The sequence below is a fragment of the Echiichthys vipera genome (genome assembly GCF_963691815.1).
Source record: "Echiichthys vipera genome assembly, chromosome: 11".
Taxonomy (NCBI): Eukaryota; Metazoa; Chordata; class Actinopteri; order Perciformes; family Trachinidae; genus Echiichthys; species Echiichthys vipera.
Window position 1 is genome coordinate 11789693 of NC_139836.1, and position 18460 is coordinate 11808152.

Genomic DNA, 18460 nt, shown 5'->3' on the forward strand with positions numbered 1-18460 from the left:
CAAGTTGCAAAAATTATTTTGCATTCAATGTTTATGGTTTTTTTTTTATTGGTTAAGGGTACTTTATTATTATACTTGACCCCAACCTACCTCCCTACGCCAAGTTTAGCGCCCTGATTTCCTTCCTTGCTCCATGGATTACACACAGATTGCAGAGCATCACTTTTGCAGTTATATGTACGAACAGTGAATGAGGACATCCTGTCTACTGGAGCAATACACTGACCGTGAATAAGTACCTCATATAACCTCATTTCAAAAAACTGAACTGTTCCTTTAATGTTTTGGTGATATACTGTCAGGGTTAGAAAATGTCATGTGTTATGGTTTTTTGATTACTTGTTTCCAGTTGTATTCTATGCTAAGTGAGGATTGCGGTCTTCTCAGTAACATCTCCCAGTGGAGTGGTTTGCCTTAACACAGACTTGACAAAAAGATATATTTGTATATATGTCTTTCCGTCCAAATAATGATCCTAAATTAAAAATAATCCACATTTCGACATGTGGTGGTGTCAGAGTCACACAGTGTACCCACAGCTCACATAAATTGTACACTTTTAGAGCCACTCACCCAGCAATATGAGGAAATGGCATTTTAAAGTCAGCCAAACCCTTGAACTCCACCCATCCACCCTTCCGTGGACACCACCCAGCCTGCGCAGAAATTATCTCTGATTTCAAGCTGCAACACATTAAAACTCTTCTTCACATGACTTCATCACGAAACCAGAGCTGTTTTAAAAGCATCATGAACCATATTGACTCCTTTGTCATATGGAGCCCTGCTGAGGGACTGTTTTAACACTGGCGACTTGAGAGCACAGGAATGCACATATCTCTTAAATGTTTCTATTTCTAAATGTTATGCTATTTAATTACATGGGTCTATATTTTGGGAATTCCAAAAGCACTGTTTTGTCAAATGAAGCATGCCATTACTTCCGTTTCATTGTACTCACTTTACTATTTGTTGTTAGTGGCTGAGCAGTTACTGCGAGCCATTCAACCAGGTGCCGGGGTCAAGTCAGAGGGCAGATGAGCAAAAAGTGAGAGTTCCTTTTTTGGGGAAAACTTTCACCAGGGGAAGCAGATTCTTCTGTCTGCTCTCCTCAGTAATCCCCGCTCCCCTGACACACGCACGCCACCCCTGCCATTCCAATCAGTCAGCCCCAACATGTGTTCTGCTCAACCCTCACCACCATCAAGGAGTGGTAGGGGTCATCATCTGTTTGACTGTAATTTGCCCCCCCCCCCTTACACACACACTTGTCATGCCAGCAGCTATGCGGTTTAAGGAGCAGAGCGACAGGGCTGTTCCATTCAGCTGGAACTTGTGTGACAACTGCTCCTGCTGATTGGGAAAGGCTCGGAGCTGAGGAAAGCTCTCTCACTCCTGGACAGACAGTGTTCACATGAGCCTCTGAAACTTATTCTCTCAGTCTTCAGCTTGGATTTTTTTTTTTTTTAAAAGCCTGCTTCCTTTTTTTCTTTTGTCTTTTTTTTCATGCTGGAACAGAGCTTAACACCTCAGGGCTGAATCCGTTCCTCTGCACTTCAAGGTGGAGGTAAGGTAGAGGCAGTTTGGGTTTGTGTGTGAGTTTGTCTCAGCTGAGGATATTACCCCATAGAGGCTAAGCTGTGATTGAAGAGGTCTGACAGAGGTCTCTCCTTCTGACTCCATTACTCGCCTCTTATCTGGACGGATTTTCTGTTCTGGGTTCAGAGGGGAAGTTTTGACAGCCAGGCTTTACAGCCCCCATCTCCGCTCTGTCACTCCTGACAAAGAGAAAGAGAGAGAGTGAGTGTGTGGAGAGAGGTGGTGACTTCATCTCCTCTCTTAACCAACCCTCCTCTTCCCCCCTCCTTTTTTGAGCTTTCCTTTTTCTTTTTTTTCCTTCTTTTCTTTCGCGCAGCACAGTCAGGCAGCATGCCAGCAGTTTTCATCTTGCTGCGGACCCTGGTTATCAGGCTCCTCAGTAGCAGACTGGCAGGCTCAGTGGCACAGTTCATCAGGAGAAGCCTCTCTACAGGCGCTGCCCACCTTGGCACTGCGCTGCGCCACGTCTGGGACCGCATTCGATCCCAGGAGTCCAAGGAAGCTGTCCTGGGCTGTGTGTTGTGCATTCTCAACATGCACAAGAAGGTGGAGAACTGAGCTCTCCCTCCACTTTCTGTTCAACCCTCCACTTCCCTGCTGAACAGAGACTGGACAAACAGAACTGGTGAGTGAGGAGGGTGTACACAGGGATGTGACAGACTTTTTTTCACTGCCCATTTGGACTTCAGCATATTTCGTTTTCTTATCTGGTCACTGGCGATGTCTGAAAGCATTGTGAGGAAGGTCCAGCCCTTCACCATTGGGACGAGGCTGTCAGTCCCGGCTGTGCCAAAATGCCAGGAGTTTACAGATAGTTATCTGCAGAGCCAGAGTCTGGATAACTGCACTCTACAGCATAACCTGAACTCCCTCTACCTCAGTCGATCCCAGGTCTGCGCACGTGGCCCCTGTCTCGTCTCACCCATCGCCAAGCAGGTAGCCCCCTTGAAACACAACCAGGAGGACATGGCAGCTGAGGACCACCTGAACCAGAACGTAGCCTCTCCCTCCGCTGTCTCCAGGTCCATCAAGAAGATCACAATCTCTGGGAGTAGAGACAGAGCAGAGAACAAGGCGTCAATGGGACCAGCACAGCTCTCAGTGACAGCAACAACATCTGAAAACAACAATAACAACAACAACGTCACCGGCACATCAGATCCACATCTGCCCAGGATTGTGGGTGTGAGCTGTGAGAATAAACCCAGTTCTCAGTTCAAGGTACAGGACACATTTTAATAATGCAAATATAAACAAGGAAATAATACACACCACACAGAGGTGGGACTTCTTTCAATAGTGCAGTATAATTGAAAGGCAATTTTAGTCAATAAGGACAAATGTAGGTAGTTTATACATATTTTCAAAGATATGTGTAACATGTTACACATATGTTTTTCAAGTTTATGTTTTAAATCCTTTATATTTAACTGTTTTAACAATAACAAAAATATTGATAATGTACAAACAAGCAAATAAGTTAACCTCAAACTCAGCATGGAAAGTAAGAATTTTGTGCAATTTTTTAACATCGAGCAGTGTAGGCTGCGTAACTGGGTTTTCACTCAGTGTGACTTAGTAATTGAATCATTTTGGATTTATCACTTTAAAAGAATATCTTTATGACATATTGTTTGACAAATGTACCCCAACATAATGTTAAATATTGTAGTTGTTATTGAAAATGGATTGAGATATTTGTTTTAAGAAGTCTAAAATGTGGAGTTTCTTTTAGCCTACCGCAATTTCCCTGGTCCTGTCCAGCTTGTTCTCTTCAATCACAGCTTATTTTCAGCACTACAGCTGCTTATTTTCTTCTCTTAATACTGTAGGTATTGCTCAGAAAAGACAGTAGTGATGAACTTCAGGCCACGCAGGCACAAACCAGGCTGAAAATGAACAGAGAGAAACCCTTCCAACAGGTAAGATGCTAACACGAGCTTAAAAAGGTTTTAACCCAGTACAGGTAGGTTTAATTAAAAAGTGTAAAAAGAGTATCACATTTATATTGAGTGTTTTGTTGTTAATAGTGGTGCTATTTTCCCCAACTTTATTCCGACTGTTTTTGTTTTGCTGTGAGACAGTGGGGTCTTTATAGCCAGCTGTGGAGTTGATGGATCTCTTGGAGTTTAGGAAGTGAAGTCATGTGCTGTGTTCGCCAAACTTAAACACTTTATTATAGTATACATTTGGAGAAAACTTTACACCGAGAGATGGAAATCCAGTTAAGTTTTGGGAGCAACGTGCCTTTGAAACGCTGTACAAATAGCCTGTTGTGTCCTCTTGTTTAACTGTAATTTAATAAAGAAACCGTCTACAGAATAATAACAAGTGTATGAATATTGTAGGATATTGTTTAAAGTCAATGAACTGTTGGATTTGGCCTGTCTCTTGTTGAAGTCATCTGTGTGTGCAGACCCTGCAGAGGCCGGACTCACTGGAAAACATGAGGTCAGGGAAGATGTTAACAAAAGAAAAGGCTTTCTGAAGTCCTCGTGGAGGCTGCTTATAATAACACACTGGCACAGCAATGGCCTCATTTCTCCTTTAAGGACAAAAACACTATAGTACTCATCTCATCATCTCTTCTTCTGTAACCACAACAATACTTAGCTTTCTCTCCTCTCAGATATTTTTCCATGCAAATGCCCCCAAAAAAGGTTATGATTACATGTGAGAAGGTGGTGGTGCCTTTACCTGTTCAGGTATGAAAGAGTAAACATGATCTACCAAAGTCCTTTCATAGGGGATGTGTTTACATGTAAGGCTGACAGTAAAAAACGTCAGACATCCAAGGATCTGTCCGTTCCTGCTTCCTTCATGTTCCCAGATGTTTCCTGATTGGAGAGAAGCAGGAATGCTCGATTTGTCAAGTTGTGCCAGTCGTGTTCATTATATTTCGCGTAGTGTTGACAGTAGGTCTTTTGTTGAGAGGGACCGTGGGTCAGACAAGTTTATAATGTCCCTGGATAGTAAAAAAAAGAAAGAAAAGAAGTGCTATCAGCGTGAATGGATACTTAAATACGACTTCATGAGAGCTGTCCCTCCTTTTCATAGGTTTTATCAGAGGCAAGGTGTTCGGCTTTTTATTAATATTGCAGTTAAATTGTCATCATGTTTTTATCACCTCACACAGATTCCAGCGCCTGAATCGCAGAAGACAGAGACACAGAGGAAAGACAGTCATCTCCACACACAGAGTGAAGTGTCGGCAACTGTTATGTCCCAGAGCGACTGCTTCACTCAGTTCAACTCGCTCTTCAACAAAGAAGTGCTGCAGGTAAACTGTGGCATGCATTCACAATATCAATATCAACAGTTTGTCACGGTCAGTGAGAGGGTTTATAGGAACTCCTGCTCATGAAAAAGAGCTGCACTTTCCCTCATATAATTGGAAACTAATAAAAATGTTTGAGGAGGGTGTGCTTTTTTTCCACACTACTTTTCCAGAATATGCAGATGGAGATGTTTTAAATCATTTCTCAAATAAAACCGTGGTAAGCAACTTATCTCTCATCTCGTCTGATGTGAACATGCTAAATGAAAAGAAGCTGGAGCGGGTTTTATCACAAAAGCAACAAGTTATGCCGCTGAGATGACATCAGAATGGAAGCTGCCTGTCGCATGACCCTGGGAGGAGAACAAAATATGTACTGCTTCTTATTTAGTCCCGAGAACTGTATGAGCTGTGTTCGGCTGAGGGAAGAGAGGGAGGGGAAACCGCCACAAGTGAAGCAATTATTTAGGCATGAGATCATTGTTTGGCTCCATCTCTTCACGCCTATGGCCCAGAGAGACTCAGCCAAGCAGCACAAAAGCTTGTGTTATCTCATCGCTGCGTCCACCCCGGCGTACAAGGACATTTTTCTGCGAGTTCGGCTGAGGGACATTTTGTCCAGCGGTTGGCTTTGTCATCAACCATGCAAGTGATAGGCTGTTTACTTCCAGTATTAAGGAACAGCCTACATTTTGGAGACATATGATGCATGTATGTGTTGAAAAGAGCTCTGTAGCATGCCGTTAATGTTAACAACTTAGCAGCCCCTTTGCTCTTAAGTGAAGCTTGCGTTTCTGTTGCTTTTAGAGGAAATAGCCTTTTATATTTTAAGTTTATTTGAGGCTTTAAATTACAGGAGGTTTTGGTACCTGCGGGGCCTTGTTTTACAGGGATTTGGTTGACTGCTATCGCTGATGAAAATGTGTTATTTCAGTATTACATCGCTGTGGAAGTGGAAGTGAGTTTTCCAGCGAGATCCTTTTAAAGGCCCCTAATGTTTCAAGCTAGGAGAGCAAAGCAGGTCACCACATGGAGAAGCACGGCCTCGCTGAGGGCCATCTGTCTCCGAGGCTGCTCTGAAAAACATCTCACCTTTCAGCGTCTCATTTACAACGGCCGAGAGAGTCGAGAAACGTCCACTCCCACACATTACCAGAGGGGCTGAAAAAATTTGGCCTGTTGGTAAACATTTTTATAAAGTGTAAAGGTGTGCTGTTAAAATGCTAAAATTGGGTGGCTTTGAAGCTCATAGAAACTTAAAACGGTCTGAAAAAGGGTGGTTTCTGCTTACAGATTATAATGACCAAACATGGAGTTTATTTTCATATCTGGTCTCCGTAGACTGCAGTGATGTTTTCCTGTGTGTCCACAGACTTCAAAAATCCGAAGCACTGATACTTTCTGAACTTCATGCATCAGCTGTCTATTCTTTGTGGCTAGAATAAGGCTTCACTGTACATTTTGATAAACAGACAATTGTTGTGGAGAGCGGACAGGAAAAAACAAGGGAATCATAGACTTCCTGTATGAGGTCATTATAATGCCATGGGAGCTCGTATGAGGAGATAGGGGCAGGCCTGTTTTGTCAAACTCTTTTCCTTCTGTCCAACACAGAAATACCTCCACTGCACAGGGAAGACTGTAAAGTTAATGACCTGCCTCTCTGAGGAGAAGCGACGTCACATTTGTATTTTAAAGAGTTGTTTAGAGGCCGTGTCATGTGTGGTCTTTATTGATCCCAAAGAGGGGTTAGTGTGGCGTCTATTACAGTCATTTTCAATTGTACTAAGAAAAAACCCTTGAAAAATGATGTTTTGATGTTATAATAACTTCCCTCTGTGCTTAACTGTTACATACCATTCTACACAATAGCAACACTGTAGAAAATAAAGTTATGTTGATTTTAATAATTGTATGACTCACTCAGGATCAGTCTGAGAAGCGGGAGGGGATTTATTAATCCATTCAATTATTGTGAGTTGGCTGGTTGGGTCACTCACTCTTCCACACTGAGCTTTTTGCAGAAAACAAACATGTACTTTCCAACACTTTCTGACTTTGGCCACCTGGTTAGCAGTTCCTCACTCTATACAAATGTTGCCAGAATAGGCAGCTCTGCAAGACAAAGCCTTATGCAACAGAGCCCGGGCACTCGCCAAAAGAAACTTCTGCTCTGCATAACATGACATCAGAGAACAAAGAGCTGTTCTTGATGTGTCTGAGGCGTATTATTCTAAAGTCAGGGAAGAAAGTGTGGTTTGTTTGCTCTCCTGATGAGCAGAAATAAATGAGTGAGTAGGATGTAGATGAGCCTCAGGTGTGAAAGCTCTAGATATAGATTTCACTACAAAAGCACAATGAATATGTGTCCATTACAAAGCACATCCTAAACATTGTTGTTTGTTTGTAATGTATAGGCAGAGGCATGGATCAAAGGCAAGCTGCAGGACCTGAAGGATGGATGTAATATTCAGCGCTGCCCCCTGCAGGACTGGGAGGAAGCTTCGCAGACGCTTCAGAGGGACCTCAAAGACTTTGAGAACACACTTATTCAACTCAACCAGGTAACACAACAGTCCAGCGCTTTAACTGAAATAATACCAAAGTTACCAGAGCGAGCACATCACAGCAACCCAAATCCCAAATGAAATGTTTATTTGAACTTTTCAACAGGTAATGGAGATCTGAATACAAACATTAATCACTGGCTTTGGTGCTAAAATAGGCTGTCAGATCACATAACACATAACACATAACATAACAGTATTGTAGGCATTTGCAGAGAGGAAAGCAGACTCTCAGTGTTCCAGACGGCTCTGTCAAGCCGGTTTATACTTTCTACCTCAGGAGAAAATGTTTGGAAATGGTACATTGCTGATAATTAACCTCCCCTGACACTCAGGAAGTAGAGCCAGAAACATTTTCAGTTTCAGTTTTCCAACATCTGTGAAGCTGGCTGGCACATAAGCAATGACTCTTTCAAACTTGAAGTGTCAAATGTTGTACTAAGCCACTGTTCTATGTCAGTCTGGCAGCTTTGTCAGGCTGCACCTAAAATGAACAGCCACTCTCACTCTCTTTCATCTTTCAAAAGATGGGTGAGCAGTTGATCTGCAAGCTGAACCCCACCTCTGATCTGGTGAAGAAGCAGCTGAGCCAGCTCAGGGAGCAGTGGCAGACCCTGAAACAGACGGCTGCAAATCAGACGAAGGCCCTTAGTGGAGCCAAGAACCTGCAGGAGTTCAACAAAAAAGTGGACAAGCTGGAGGCATGGATTAAAGAGAAGGTAAAAAAAAAAAAACAGTCTTCTCTATTTCTGTTGATGGAGAGCTTTTTGGACCCCTTTTGTCATCCCTTTCAGAGCTAATTTGTTAAAGTATTGCATTTTTTGTAATGATATTGGTTGTTTCTCAGCAATTTGTGTTGTTTGGGATTTTGACTTATATCCGGCTGCATGATGCTAACATTTTCTAATGATTCAATTATGCTCATGTTCTCATTTTCAACTGTAACACTAATGTAAAACAGGGTGAAATTAGTTTCAATACCATGTGTTTACAATGATATGATATCCACGTTCAATGGTATCCAAAGTACTGAAGCTATGAAAACAAGCAGATCTATAATCAGATTTTCAACTCACTCCTGCACAGATTAAACAACGAGAAAGAAAAAAAACAGTGTGCTAATATTATAAAAAGAAAAACATATTCGATTTCTATCCGTGGTATCGAAACACGTATCAAGTCTCTTTTTTTACACAAGTACTGAATCAAAGTTTAATATTCTGTCACCGCGACAACCTTAGAAATGTTTAGTTCAAATCAAAGTTGTTTTTAATGTCTTCATTTAAATTTCACAGGCATTTTACTCTTGAGCCTTTTTCATAAATCTGATACTGTTCACATCATCTCCCCAGATTTTTTCCCCTGGTTTTCCCATTCATCTAATCAGAAAAGCCATCAAGCTCTCCTACTGTAACAAGTTAAACCAAAACAGTCGAGCCAGAGGCAAATAGGAGTGGACAGACAGCTCTGATCAACAGTTGTCAAGATAATTGGCACAGAAAAAGCAGCACTAATACAGGAAATTAGCTCAGTATCCTGAAGACATCTCTTGTTTGTGTATATATCCACCGGTGTAAAGCATCTGCCTGTCATTATCAAAATGCAGGCTGCGTTTTAGGCCTATGTTTATCTATCTGCTCATGTCCATGTCTGGCACAAAGGAACTGATGATTGATAATGGACCTGTGGGAATGTAATGGAGGAAGTTGCTTATGAAGTCTATAAAACATCCCCAGAGGAGACGGTATTCTCCATTTACTTCCACTCATCCTTTCTACTGTGCATTAGTATGACGTTCTTACCTGATGCTTGAGGCCATTTCTGTTCAGTATCTTCCTTGGTAGCTTTATTCCTTGAGTCTCTGAAAATAAATAATGGTTGGGTTCCTAACAAATGGGGGCTGTAAACACTGACTTTTATGTGTGCCAGCAGGAAGAAGAGCAGTCTCTGGTGAACGTCCTGGGGGAAAATGTTGACAAAATGCAGCTGACCAGGAGGATTTTAGATCTGAAACAGGTGAGAATTGTAAAAGAAGAAGCAAAAGAGCTATTAGTAATTAACAGAACATTGATTCAAAAACATTACATGTGCTTAACAAGGGAAAATTCCCATATGTTAATAGTTTATAATACCATTCTCTAGAGGTTTCCCAGTCATTTATGACGATACATCTGCAATTTGTCTCCCAGGGTGTATGGTAAAGACTGAATCTGAGGTCATAGTTGGATTGTGTTTCCCTGTTTTCCTGCAGGATGAGCAGCTATACAGAAACCTCCACGAGGAGATCAACCACTTGGCCCTAAAACTGGAGAAACAAGGGAAGACCGATGGCAAAAACATCTCCAGCAAGAGGAAGCACATCAATAAAATGTACAATTTGCCCCTTAAGTTGAACTGGTATGCTGCATGAAACATCTTGTAGTATATATAGAAAGCTGATCTGTGCGTTATCTCCTCTGTGTAGGTGGCTGAAGATCCAGTCTCATCTGAAAAACTACCATGAAAATCTTCAGCTGGCACTGGAGGTGTCCTCCTTCTACCAACAGGCTGATAATACGTTGTTTGCTATTAATAACATGGTACAATTCTCTGTTGGCTCAATTTTTTCTCCTCTGCTTAGAGACGATTATTCGAATTTCAATCACATTTACGGAGACATGTCTTCTCTTTCAGAGGAAAGGCATATCTGCATCCAAAGAACTGGACAGCTTCGGAGACAGGGAAATACGGGACATTGCCAGTCAAATTATGGTAGGAAACTTTTTACACGTAAGGCGAGACACTACAGGCAAATACATCATTTTTAGTCAATATTGAGATGTTGTGCCTATTAATAATAATGATAATAAATCCAAAATACCATCTAATGCACATTCAGGCATTTCTTTTACTACACTTTTTTGTGTCTTTAGGTTCTCCAAAATTCACCAAAAGTTAGCATTAGATAATGTCTCATTAGCACATTTTAACATTCATTTTAAGTTCAACTTCATTCTTGTAATACAAAAAAAATAGTTGTCTTGTAAGTGATCATGGAGATGTTTCATGATATTTATTCACCTGTAATGTCTTGCAAAATGTATGTTTTTTTTCCACAAAATTTCCACTTCCGTAGCATGTACAGTACAGTACATACAACAAATATTCCATTTTTTATTCTTATCTATATTTAGAATTTCTTTACAGCAAGCTTTGTTTAGATCTAATTTATAGCTTGATTAATAAAACACTGTGTTCCTAAAATGGCAAAAATAGTCGTGGACATTACTTTGTGATTTATTGGGTGATGAAAATTCCCTCCGTAAAAAAATTTGACTGAAAACATTTTAACCAAATGAAGCAAGAATTTGGAACTTTTCTGATCTGGGAATGTATGCAAATCAGCGCACATATAATGAGATAATGCCTAACTTGCATATTTTAACATAACATTTCATGAAACTTCTAATACGAAAAAAGAATTATCTCATTATAAATAATCAGCTGGGGAAGTTTATAAGGTGACATGTATCAGTTCAAATCTTTCCCCGCATTCACCTGTAGTGTGTCCTCATGAAAGCAGCACTGCTGGATCAGATCCTGACAGTGTGTTGCAGAAGCCTTTTACCTAACCTACAGGCCTGTGTGTGGTAGATACTCGATGTGAGCGTGTCCCAGGTGTCTAATCTCCACCCTGCCCTGGCTGCCGGCGTCACACAGAAGCAGAGCGAGGTGAAGGACTGCTGGACGCTTCTTCAGAAGGTTTTCAGGTAAGACAGCAGGCCAAGGATACCGCCGGCAACTTTGGTGGCCTTGTTAGTGAGTACATGCACCATTTCCCCTAGTAATTGGTCCTCCACAGGTTTCCACTGAGCTGGAACTGTATTTTTCTGTTATTACTCTTCTGGTACCCTACATTAAAAGTCTGCACTGGCAAAATCCAGAAGACGTTTTCCATTTGACGTTTGTATAAAGATTTCTCTCTCTCTCTTGATTAGCGTTGTTGAACTTGGGTTTGAATCAGTGAAAAATTATAAGCAGAGTGAAGGACGGGTCTGTCTGGATATCTGGAGACCAACTACCACACCATCACTCAACACCCACTGGTTCACTTTATAATATTCCGTTTTCTGCACTGACACGGACTTTGACCATGTGTTTGATTACTGTACGAGGTGAATAGTGTCTTGGCTCACTGAGTCCAGCTGGCAACACGGTTTGTTCTCTTCTCACGATTAAAACGCTGCCGTCACCTTGAACAGTCTGCTGAATCTGAGATATAACATGTTTACAAGAATATTTTGTAATCATGGCATTTATAAAACAAATTTATTGTTACTTTAATAGCCTTCAGTAAGAGTCCAGACTTTTACATCATTAGCCTTAGAAACAATATCTCCTTAATGGGTGCACATTTAAATGCTGTGGTAAAATGGGAACCAAGCTACAAAAAACAACCCTTGATTGTGCACTGTGGTTCATACTGATTTATTGACATTGGTTGCAGCTTTGCAGCCTGTATAGTGAAACATCTGGCATTCTTTGGAATAATATAAATATGATGGAATGTAATCTTATGGGAAACAAATCTGTATATTTTAGATTTTTCTGATGTTTCTTTGAGGTGATAGTGGTTTTCGAACTTTGTAACTTTAATTTGAATAGTGCTGTATTAATGAAGTTTATTATTATTATTATTATTATTATTTATTTACATTTTTTTATTATAAAAATGATGAGGATTCATCCACTGGGGACTGTGAATATTCAATAGTTTTCATGTTATCTTGTACTGGATTAAAGTGTTGGACTGGCTGACATAACATTGCAATCCTTATACTCTACCTTGATAAAAAAGATTTTCATAATAATAAATAAAGCCAAGAGTAAGTCCACAGTCCTGACATCCATCTCCCACATCTCCTGCTTTCCAAATATTTCTCAGGCGGAGAGCTTCTCATGTCTATCTATCTTTAGATCCAAATATTACATCATCTCGTCTGTCTTATCAGCTGCGTTTCATAGCTATTCAAACCAAATAACACAAACACTGGAAGAAAACTTCAGAGCCATAATTGGAGTTCTGAAGCTCGGCTGTCAGCACTGCAGTAACCGCCCGCTCTGCTCCTCCTGCAGGAGTGACAGGACCACACTTTCTCCCACTGGCTCTGCTTTCACAAGGGAAGATGCTGACCCCCTGACACCAGCCCGAGAACCCCAGTGCAACGTGGGAATGGAGATGCAAAGGATCATGGGAAAGGAGGTGAAGGAGGAGCAGAATCGTCTGAAAGGCTGCGTGGTGAGTGGCTTCAGTATTTTCATTCTATAACTGGAGAAACCGCACTGTGGCTTGTGACTGGGAGAGAACAGCACCATCAGCCTCTTCCAGTCCTACGACATCTGTGGCTGCACAAAGTGACGTACTTTGTCCTTTGGTTTGGAAAATGCCTGATTTACAATTTAAGCAGGTTTTTCCTAAATAATAGTGTTTTTGTAGTCCCTCAGATGTGCCGTAGAGCAGTGGCTTCTAGTCTTGGCACCAAACAGGCTGCTGGTTTTCCATCTTTCCAGCTAGTTAGTCGCACTTAATAACATCATCTGATGTAGGAGCTGTGAGGAAGCTCTCGATAAGATGGAATACTAGCATGGCTCTAAAACCCAAATACCAGAGAACAAAGAAATATGTACCCAGACAGTCTTCTCTATCTCCTGAAGAGCCCAGGTAACCTCCTGTATTACCCAGTAGGAGTCACAGGAAGAGCTTTTAGAGGTGTTATTTATCCTGGCAAAAGAATTCCCTCAGGTTTCCATGAAAATGTCATACCGTGACTGTACAACATGGCTGAACAGTGGGCCAGAGCAAATAAGCCTTTCCCTCTGACCCAAAATCCAACTTTATGGTAGAATAGCATCTTGGCTTTCAACCGCTCTAACAAAAGTACACAGTCAGTGGATTAATACTATATTAATAGATGGCCTGTGGGTCAGTCCAGGGTGAGTGCATAATCTGCACAGCATGTGGATTCCTCAGACAAAACATTCCTCATCTTGGAGCCCTACCAGCACTGAACATGTGGGCACTCCTATAGCAACCCCAATCGACCATAAACCTACAAGAAATACTGTTCGCCTCTTTTGGAAGAGGAGGTATCCAGTAAGTGTGTGGTATGTCAAAAAACAGTAATTATGTGTGTATTTAGTCTTTTAAGTTAGCACATTAAATCTCTTAACAATCCGTAAGGGAATGCACGGTGGCTATTTGCGTTCAGCCCAGAGGTATTTCATAATACAACACTCCTCTCCTGTTATTGACCCTGAGCTCTTGTGAAGTCCCTGCTGAGCTCCTGGCCTCGTTTTGCCCAGTGAGAAAGTACCCAGATGCTTGAGGAGAGAAAACTTCACTCTTTCCATTCTCACTGTGTTTCTGGTTGAGTTTATTTCCCTGCTTGGGTTTTTTAGGCTTTAACTGGCCCATGTGGCCTCGCCACCTGTGACAGGAACCCATCAGACCAGCTAGAGCCAGGCTCAGTTTTTTCTCTTAACAGACTCTGAGCTCGTTGGCATGGACGTCCCGAGCCCTTTCACTGCAGTTCGTTGCCTTTATTGCACTGGGAGTTACCTGGGTGCGCTGTGTTGTTGTTACTCTTTATGGAAGGACTCATAAGACACCAAACAAAAGCCTGGAGCACAAAGGCCAAAGTCAGTTTTACTGTTGAACCACCAGTTCAACAGTAAAAGAAATGTGTCACATACTTTCACAGTGTTTTTTCTCCCGCTGCCGGGTGAACTGAACTGATTGCAGTATTTTTAAAGGGACAAGATGCAGCTGCACAGGTATGTGGCTGGGTACTGACTCTAAGGCGTTTGCATATGTGCTCGTAGACAGCACATAAAGTGTATCTGATAACGTACAAACTGTCTTTCTCATCTTTCCCTCTCTGGTGCAATTTGATCCAGTCGATTAAAAGGTAGCGGTAAAAGGCTTTAGTGTCATTATGTGTATGGGTACATGCATTATAATCTGTATGTCAATGTCTGTGTCAGCGGTAGTATGGCCTCTTGTCGTTGGAGGTAAACATGGCTATCGTCTGTTTCTCTGGCTAATTGCAGCCAGATGCTGAGGCTGCAGACCAGATGGGCTTGGTGCTAAGTGATAGCTCTTGGCTGACATCACTTCATAGCACATTGCAGAAATACACACAGAGGGAGATCAGTAGAAAAAAGATAAGACTCAACAGAACCAAGACACACAGAAGTATGCTGAAATAGGAGATGATTGGATGAGGCCTAAAACACGGACTTCCATTGCCATAGCGAATCATTAAAGGGCTATATTTTGCTGTGGGTGACATAATTCTTTTTTCATATGGCAGAATGGGATGTTGAGCGCACTACAGGAGTTGTTTAGAGTGGAAGCCACTGTGAAGGATGAAGGACAGAAGCAAATATCTGGGTAGAAGACGTCATTGATGGTTATCAACCCTGTCAAATGAATCACAGTAGTTTGTTAATTCTGCAGCTTTAGCACAGAAATAGGCTGATAATGTGCCTCGAAGAAACTCAGACCGACCTATAAAATGACTGGCATGTTAGTAAATTATGTTAGACCCCTTTAATTTACCGCATCTCTATGGAGGCGACGCTTTTCTCCAGCTCTCTGACTCACTTCTTCTATAAGCCCAGTCAAAGAAAATAACATGGTTAAATAAAAGCTACTTCACAAAAACATTATAATCAATGACTGTTTTTTGCCTTTTGGCTTCAACCTTTCTGATTTTTTTATGTGAAAGCATTGACAGATGCATGTTTGCCTTGCTGATTGTTGCAGAGACCTTGAACTTGTGTTAGCACAGTTTTTACTGGTATATGTAAAAGACAGTATGTCATATATAACTATCACAGCATGGTCTTACACGTTTATGTATGCGTTTGAACAGATAATAGATAATATCAGCATAAGGGAATGTTTTACTAAATGTACAGTTCATTTAATTGTTTCAGATTTATGCTAACCAGTTTTGGTAAGCAAAGCAACTAAAACCTTATTGATATAGTACTTTTTAAAGATCCCATATTGTAAAAATGTAAGATTTCCATGTTTTTGATTATAAAGAATGTGGTTTATAAATACAGTGGAAGTATCAAAGCTCTCAATCCACAGACAATTATACATCTGTATTCAGAAACTGTGTTTAAATGAGCCCCAGGACTCCTGTACAGTTGTGATGTCACAACTTTACTATGTATAGGTAGAAAGTGGCGTTACAGCCATTCCCTGGCTGCAATGATGGTGCAGAGATGCAGAAAGTGCCGTTATGAAAGATCCAGAAATGCTGACCAATCAAAACAGGCTGGGCAGTATGAGGAAAACAGTGTTTTTGTTTAACATTAAAGCATGTAAACACTTTCTAATAAAAACACAAAATACAATTATGAACCTGAAAATGAGCAAAATATGGGACCTTTAAAACCTTTGTTACAGTGTTACATTTAGAACCAACATAAGTACATAAAAAGCAATGAAAACAACCAAAAAGGTGTTCAAAGTATGGTACATGCATTGTTGTATTGGCTCTGTTGGACCCTGCAGTACAGTGTTTGAGATGCTTGCAGTGGACTGTAGCTGGTAACCAACCATCAGGATATCCCACTGTGTTCTCTGTAATCGTCCAGATAGCTCTCATCGGAAACCCTGCTGCAGAGTCCTTTGGCCAACCTTTAAAGGACTCCTAGTTGTAAAAGAGGCTTAGTGGCTGTTGATATCTTTAATATATTTCCGTACATAGACAAGGTCTATAGCTCTGGCACTGACCTTGTTAAAACGCCGCTGCATAGTTCTAAACAGAGTCGGAGTGGTCGGCCATGGAAATCAGGATCTAAGGCTGAAAAAACACTGCCGCTATTTAATGGGAGTTGGGGATAGGGGATTTAAAAAGGGGTCATGTTTCCAACTGCAATAGCTCTTTTTAGTCATAAGAGTGGTTTAGCACATGTTGGCACTCTTGTTAGATTTAATGCGTTCATTCATAAAGCAATTATTATATATTTAAACTTTCGCTGCCATCTTTACTATTTTTATTCCAAACTTTGATGCTGTCAAACAGAAATAGCTTGTATCTTTAGTCTGGGTTATTTCATCGAGAAGGGCCAGCCTTTGTAAGAGAGCGTGCTTTGTGTCATTTACAGGAGAGGCTTTACTTTACTCTGGGCAGCTGTCCATGTTGTGCAGCTACACCGTAACATCCACATTAGCAGTGAGCTAGAGCAGTGCCTCATTGTCTAGTGACTGCTCACTGTATCAAATCCTCCATCTGAGATGTTTATGCATCCAGTCGACATTTATTCAATGGATGGCTGACAGAAAAAAAGCCAAACATTACTCACGTGTCGTATCAGATCTTAAAGACTTTTCACTCTTTTGTCCGCAGAGTACTGTTGAATGTGGGATTGGTAGGAGAACACCGAGCAACCCGTGCCAGGAGCAGCCATCAGTGAACCACAACTCTTCACCCACAGGAGACAGCCCTGCCTGTGCAAATGATGTCATCGTCAGACACCAATTGAAGGGGGAAAGGTGACATTTTGGCCTGGCTTCTCTCTTTTTCTCTCTCTGACTTACACAATAAAAGGTCTTTATGTAAGTCATAATTGGAGTCACATGTCCGTGTTTTCTTTGCAGCAGGAAGCCCAGAGCAGAACCCAAGCTTGCCACTGCCCCACAAGGCCACCCACAGCTTCACACACAGCTCCAGAAGTTCACCGTGTCTGCTGACAAGGTGACCTGACCCCTGCCAGGCACACCTGCACTTCCTCTGTACACCAGAAACCCCCGCTCAGATCCGCCCGTATTGTCCGTTGAACTAATCAACTATTACATCCTTTTCTTGTAACCGGCCACAGACGATATGTCACATATTTGAATTAGACAAAGCACCTGTGCATTCAAGTGTCACTGTGTATAGACTGGTGTACTTTTTCTTTCAATTGCTGGGGGTGTTAAAGGTCAGAATGAGAAACATGACCAGGATCCTGGTCATTGTGCTTCCTGTCATCTGTTCTCCTGTTTAGACATTCCTCTTTTAAACTGTTCATCACTTTTAAAGGAGAGTCCTGTTTTTTTAAGTGGGGTTGTATTAGGTACTTAATTAAGTTTAGTTTAGTTAATATAGTTTTAAAAAAGGACAGTGTTCAGAAACATTAGTTTTTTGGGGGAAAATAAAGAGATGCTTGCACCACATTTAACAGAAAGCTAATTTCCATCTGTAGTCCCAGACTCATCTTTCGAATACATTTCTATATATTGTCAAATTTATCGTCTTTTTAAAAAAACAAACAATCAATATCGCTATATTTAGAATATTTTCTTTAACTCATTCCTCATTTGTTGTCCTTTTTATCGCAGACTTTGTCCTGGCTGAAAGACAATGTGTCCATGGCCACACAGGTGTGTTCAATAGCCAGCTTTGAGGGTCTGGAGTCAGCCAGGAGGTGTCAACACGCTCTGGAACAAGAAATTCTCACCAACAGGGCCAGGATAGAGGTGGTCAAACGGGTAAGCCAAGGCACACTGTCATATATCAACAGTTACAACATAAGCACTGGATGAATGTCCTGAATAAAAATAACCCCCCACATATTACAAACTGGGCACCTCAACAGGCCTGGTTTGTGTATTAATAAAATAACGAGCTGACATTTCATCAAAGACGTCTCTAGCTACCCAAAGCTTTAGATTAGGTCTTTATTTCGCAACGTATAAATCCCAGTCCTTAGTCATCACATGCTCTCACCAGTTTAACGCTCCATCCTCAGGAGGGCCGCGGGCTGGTCCGTGCACAGCACCCAGGCAGCGCCAAGATAGAGGAGTTCCTCGGCCAGCTGGAAGTCCTGTGGGAAGAGCTGCGGAGGAGGCACCAGAGGAACGCTGTGTTTCTGCAGGCCTCAGAGGAGCTGGGCTTTAGGGTAAGATTCATAAAATATCTCACAACAGGCACTCCTCTTGAGTCATACTGAGGCTTTTGCTCACCTCCAAAGTTAA

The 18460-nt window shown here is 41.5% G+C and overlaps 1 protein-coding gene across 4 annotated transcripts in view; it reads left to right on the forward strand.

Moving 5' to 3' along the window:
• Positions 1-2158: 2158 nt before the first annotated feature.
• The window catches only part of mymx (myomixer), a 30637-nt gene continuing 14335 nt past the window's right edge, over positions 2159-18460 (forward strand). For 2 of the 4 annotated variants that reach the window (XM_083922743.1, XM_083922746.1), the window contains exons 1-15: positions 2159-2820; positions 3432-3521; positions 4736-4879; positions 7294-7440; positions 7971-8162; positions 9373-9459; positions 9695-9813; positions 9908-10022; positions 10117-10194; positions 11077-11192; positions 12559-12721; positions 16851-16996; positions 17102-17198; positions 17825-17974; positions 18235-18384. In XM_083922743.1, the coding sequence (XP_083778869.1) occupies positions 2320-2820; positions 3432-3521; positions 4736-4879; positions 7294-7440; positions 7971-8162; positions 9373-9459; positions 9695-9813; positions 9908-10022; positions 10117-10194; positions 11077-11192; positions 12559-12721; positions 16851-16996; positions 17102-17198; positions 17825-17974; positions 18235-18384 (2295 nt within the window). In that variant the 5' untranslated portion in view covers positions 2159-2319. The remainder of the gene's footprint in view (positions 2821-3431; positions 3522-4735; positions 4880-7293; positions 7441-7970; positions 8163-9372; positions 9460-9694; positions 9814-9907; positions 10023-10116; positions 10195-11076; positions 11193-12558; positions 12722-16850; positions 16997-17101; positions 17199-17824; positions 17975-18234; positions 18385-18460) is intronic. The other 2 variants (XM_083922745.1, XM_083922744.1) reach the window with 2 other exon arrangements.